The sequence below is a fragment of the Sinocyclocheilus anshuiensis genome, unplaced genomic scaffold (genome assembly GCF_001515605.1).
Source record: "Sinocyclocheilus anshuiensis isolate Anshui unplaced genomic scaffold, SAMN03320099.WGS_v1.1 scaffold517, whole genome shotgun sequence".
In the NCBI taxonomy this organism is placed as follows: Eukaryota; Metazoa; Chordata; class Actinopteri; order Cypriniformes; family Cyprinidae; genus Sinocyclocheilus; species Sinocyclocheilus anshuiensis.
The window spans coordinates 140304-144740 of NW_015536535.1; the positions used below are offsets into that span (position 1 = coordinate 140304).

Consider the following 4437-nt stretch of genomic DNA (forward strand, 5'->3'; position numbering starts at 1 on the left):
TTATTTATTATTATTGTTTTTTTTTAATTATGAACAAGAGTATTGTTTTTTGACATTTCTCTAGAAGTCTTATTTGACATTCACTCAAAAAGGTTTGCATGCACATCATTTACTGTATGATATTTAAGCAGCACACCAGCATTTGAAGAGCTGAGACAATATTGTTCTGACAAAATAATTGATAGCAGCCACACTACGCTGTCATCAATGTTCAATACATACGAGACTATTTTAATAAAATTATTATATTCAATGATTATTGAGTGATTTACAGTCGAATTAAAATAAACTGCATTTAACTTATGACACTCATATTTTATGTCAAGGATAAACGGTATAAACACTTAATCACCCTGTTTTTAACAAATGTTCAAAGCTGCGTCACAATACAAGAATGCAGAAGAAATTATTTCGAGAATTTGTTACTAAACGCTTAGGGTCTATACAGAATGTCCGTTAGCTTGTCATAAGTGTAAGAACCCTTTAAAGCTCATAGTGTTTTCGTGAAGGATTTAAGCGCAGGACTGAATCCACCTGCGCTGGAGCTCCGATGCGCGGCAGAGCGCAGCGCGCGACTGATCAGTGCCATTCAAATCTTTATTCTCGCTCAGATTCTGCGATTCAAAGTCAACTACGACCGCGCAGAGTAAAACGTTTCAATAAAAATTAACACATAATTATTTAGTGAATTATAAACTTAAAAAATATATATTATTAAGATTGAATCTTTTTTTAATATCAAATAAAATCAAAATGGTTTTTCATATCCGTTTTATGGTGTTCTGTTTAAATAAAAACGCATATTGATGTCTCAAATAAAGAGAGCTGATCGAGTGCAAAAAAAAAAAAAAGTAGTTCGTGAGGAATCTGGAAAGAAATGTGGATGGACCCCCATTGTCGGCCAAAGGGAGTCCAGGGGCCTGCGCTCGTGTCAGCGTGTGCATGACACAGAGAAACCAGCCATGATGATTAATGTTCTGCTCACCATCTCTCCCTCCACAGACCCCGATCCCCCTCCCATAAACATTCTGTCCTGATAAAAGCATTCAACACAGGAACTTTACAATAACTACACACAACATTATAGAGCTGTAGATTTAACACAGCTACGGAATCTGTTTTAGAGGATGATGGTGTTAAGGACTCCAGCAACAAGCAGATTAAGTCAATTAGATGTGTGCCACAGCCTGATCTACCAAGGGTCACCAAAACAAAATGAAAACCTCCCACACTGACCCGATGCATATTCACTAATGCAATTTATAAAAGCTAATTTTTCTTCAACACCCAAAAACTTTACAAAGAAGGCTGAAATTTGTCACAACGGGCATCAGCCTCTAAACTACTGAAAGAAGCAAGGCAAAACATAGCTTACACAAGTAGCAAATGTTACACCACCCATTTTTTTCACACATACGCTAAAAAAGAAAAAAGAAAAATGAAAATCATGCTTACGCACAAGCATACATTATTTTAACACACGTATAACAGCTACACAGAGAGACAGCATGCCACTGACCTGCTGGGACATTCTGAAGAGGAGGTTGCTGTCAGTGCTCTGCTGTGTCCATGTCCCCATGAAGCCCGGCTCGGCGCTGGCCGGTCTGGTGCTGAACTGCATGGAGCTTTCTCCTTCTCCTCCTCCTCCCCCTGCACCGCTGCTGCTGCTCCTGCTGCTGGCTCTGGCCGTGGACTCGCGTGCCCTCTCTCGATCTCGTTCTCTCCACACCACACCGCCTCTCACATCCAACTCTGTCTCCTCAGACTGCCGGCAGAGAAGAGGGGGAAGGGGGGTGGACAGGGGAGCCGGAGAGAAAAGTACGTTAAGGTGGAGGTTCAAAGAGGCAAAGGGTGACTGTTCTGTTCTTTTTTTCTCTTCTGTCCTATTCTTCCTTTCTTTCTTTCTTTCTTTCTTTCTTTCTTTCTTTCTCTCTCTCTCTTTGCTATCTTCTCTTGAGAGAGGGGGGAAAGTGGAGGGTCTTGCCTGCCAGTAGCAGGAGGAGTGTGTTGAGTTAATTCAGGAGCAGGGCTGCACAATGCATATTTTCTCTGGGGCATGTGGTGGTAGAGGGCAAGATGAGCGGAGTGTCGGCGGTAAGGAGGGAGGAAGAGAGGGATGGGTGTGTGAATTGAAGTGAAGTGAAGAAGGGAGAGAAAAAAGGGGGATGGCAGAAAATGAAGGAGGAGATGGTGAAGGAGAGGAGTAGCTTTTTTTGTCCTTACCCCCCACCCCCAAACACACTTTTTTCCAAAATGTCAGTCAGGCTGTGTATGGGCTGTCCTCCAAACATACATGGACATATACACAAACATACATACCTCAGTGGGATTGAGCCACTCTCTAATACATGCACTCACACACACACATGCAGAACTGGCCCATCCACACAACTATTCCAAGCAAATAATGCATTTGTCAATACAATTGGACAAGCTCCAACTTCTATAATAACCTCAATGCTAAACCAAAAGATGTTTCTGAGCGTTTCAATTGCGCCGTTTTATTTTTCTTTATTTTGTTCTTACTCTTTACAGATAGTGAATACGCAAACAGTGTTTAAAAATTTCCTGCAAAAAAAGTGAATTATTATATAAAAAAATGTAAAGTATTTCTATTTCATTGCTTACGCATGTCTTCATGTCAACTTTCACACCGTGTGGAATTAAATCTGAATGTGTCATTAATTCAGGTATTTTAAGGTGGGCACATAACCATTTGATTTTATTACAAACTCTGATTCCTTTGTCTGTTTTTTTCTCCTCTAGTATTAAACAGCTCAAGCTAATAGAGGCTCCATTTTTGCCAAATTGGTCCCTGCAGCAGACAGTCTCACAAAGGTGGGGAAGAGAAAGAAAGCCCTAACATATGCACTTACAATAAGTGGCAGCATCTCTCCCTCATTGTACATGCCAAAACATTTTACATGAGAAATGTGTTGTGTAATGAAGCTATTTTTTGTTATTATTGCGTGTTTTTCCACTCGTACATTTTTCCTCCAGCACTTCCCCTCACGTCAGCTGTTAAAATTATAGTCTTTGACAATGCGAGTGTGTCTGAGGAAGATGTCACCGTGATCTCCCTTCTATGAGATAGAAAGAAATGGAATTAACTTTTCTCCCTTTCACTACATTAAATGGCTTCTCGTATGTAGAAAGCCATTTGAAATTTTGTGGCAATTTGAAAGAGACAGCTGTTACTGTCTGTTAAAAGCCTCTGTACAGCACTAATGACAGCTCTGGCTAACCTTTACCTGAGTAATCTGCTCAGCATTTTGTCTGATCAAATCTAGTGTCTTCTTCTTCTTTTTTTTTAGATTGAATGAAAAAAGGCACAAGAAATGGTGGCAGCCGCAATGAGAACTTAATATGCCGTTTTATTTCATTTTCTCACCTCTTCGCTCTCTCTCTCTTTCTCTCTCTCGCTCTCTTTCTCTCTCTCTCTCTCTTTCATGTGTAGAGTACCCTCCACAGTAACCAAAGAAGCGAAGACCGCATGTCTTTACAAGCAAATGGACACTAATGTGGGAGATGCTTAAGAGCCCATTGTCAGACATTTGTCCCCTCAATTTCATCTGTCCTCACAGACTATTTCTTGTTCAGTTCTAAAATGCCATGAATTTTTGTTTCTAAAAATAACACAAGCAATAATGTGTAGTAACCGTGACTTAAAAAAAAATTTAATGATAAAATAAAATAAAAAATCTTAGATTCTACCAGTTATATCATCAGTAACTCTTAATGCCAATGAAACTGTTTCTTTCTTTAGTCTCTATGGTCACATCTCCATCTCAATTTCTCTCCCCCTCTTCAGTTCTCTCTTGAACGTACTGGCCTCTTGATTTTTCAAGTGCTACCGAGTGTTTCAAGTCAAGCCAGCAGCTCAGCTTCTGACCTCCCCATTAATAGTTGTTATTTGTGAGACGTTTGAGAGGACTCTGCCGATATCCCTTTCCTTTTTTGTTTGCCACCTCCATTCTTTTCTTACAGTTTGTCCAGTCCTCATTCTCTCTCTTGGGGGTGAGGGTAAGCTCAGATCCAGTCAGTGGCAGCAGCAGTCAAGGAAAGCAGAGAGCCACAGTAATGGACTCCTTTATTAAAACTATTATTCTGCAAGACTTCAAATTCCCCCCAGACTAGGGCCATGTCGAAGCTGATATAATTAACTAGAGGCTCAGCTACGGATCAATTACCAGACAAGCAAGTGATAGCCAAATCAATGAAAGATCATCAGCCACATTATCTGTGTTGCAACTCATTAGAGTAAAAAAGAAGAGAGCATGCCGGGAGTCCTGGGGCTGTGGCACTGCGGCAGCACAGAGGGCATTGACTTTTTCTTGGTGACCCATGTCTGTTTTAGTGTTGGGTCTATAACATTTTTGCAGATGTCATAAAAGCTGTGTTTTTTTCCTCAAGGTACCTTTATATGGTTTTTAAGAA

At 40.4% G+C, this 4437-nt stretch overlaps 1 protein-coding gene across 1 annotated transcript in view; it reads right to left on the reverse strand.

Moving 5' to 3' along the window:
- The window catches only part of bnc2 (basonuclin zinc finger protein 2), a 64252-nt gene extending 62030 nt beyond the window's left edge, over window positions 1–2222 (reverse strand). The window contains exon 1 of the mRNA XM_016495023.1: window positions 1520–2222. Coding sequence (XP_016350509.1) covers window positions 1520–1621 — 102 coding nt within the window. The 5' untranslated portion in view covers window positions 1622–2222. The remainder of the gene's footprint in view (window positions 1–1519) is intronic.
- Between the last annotated feature and the right edge of the window lie 2215 nt (window positions 2223–4437).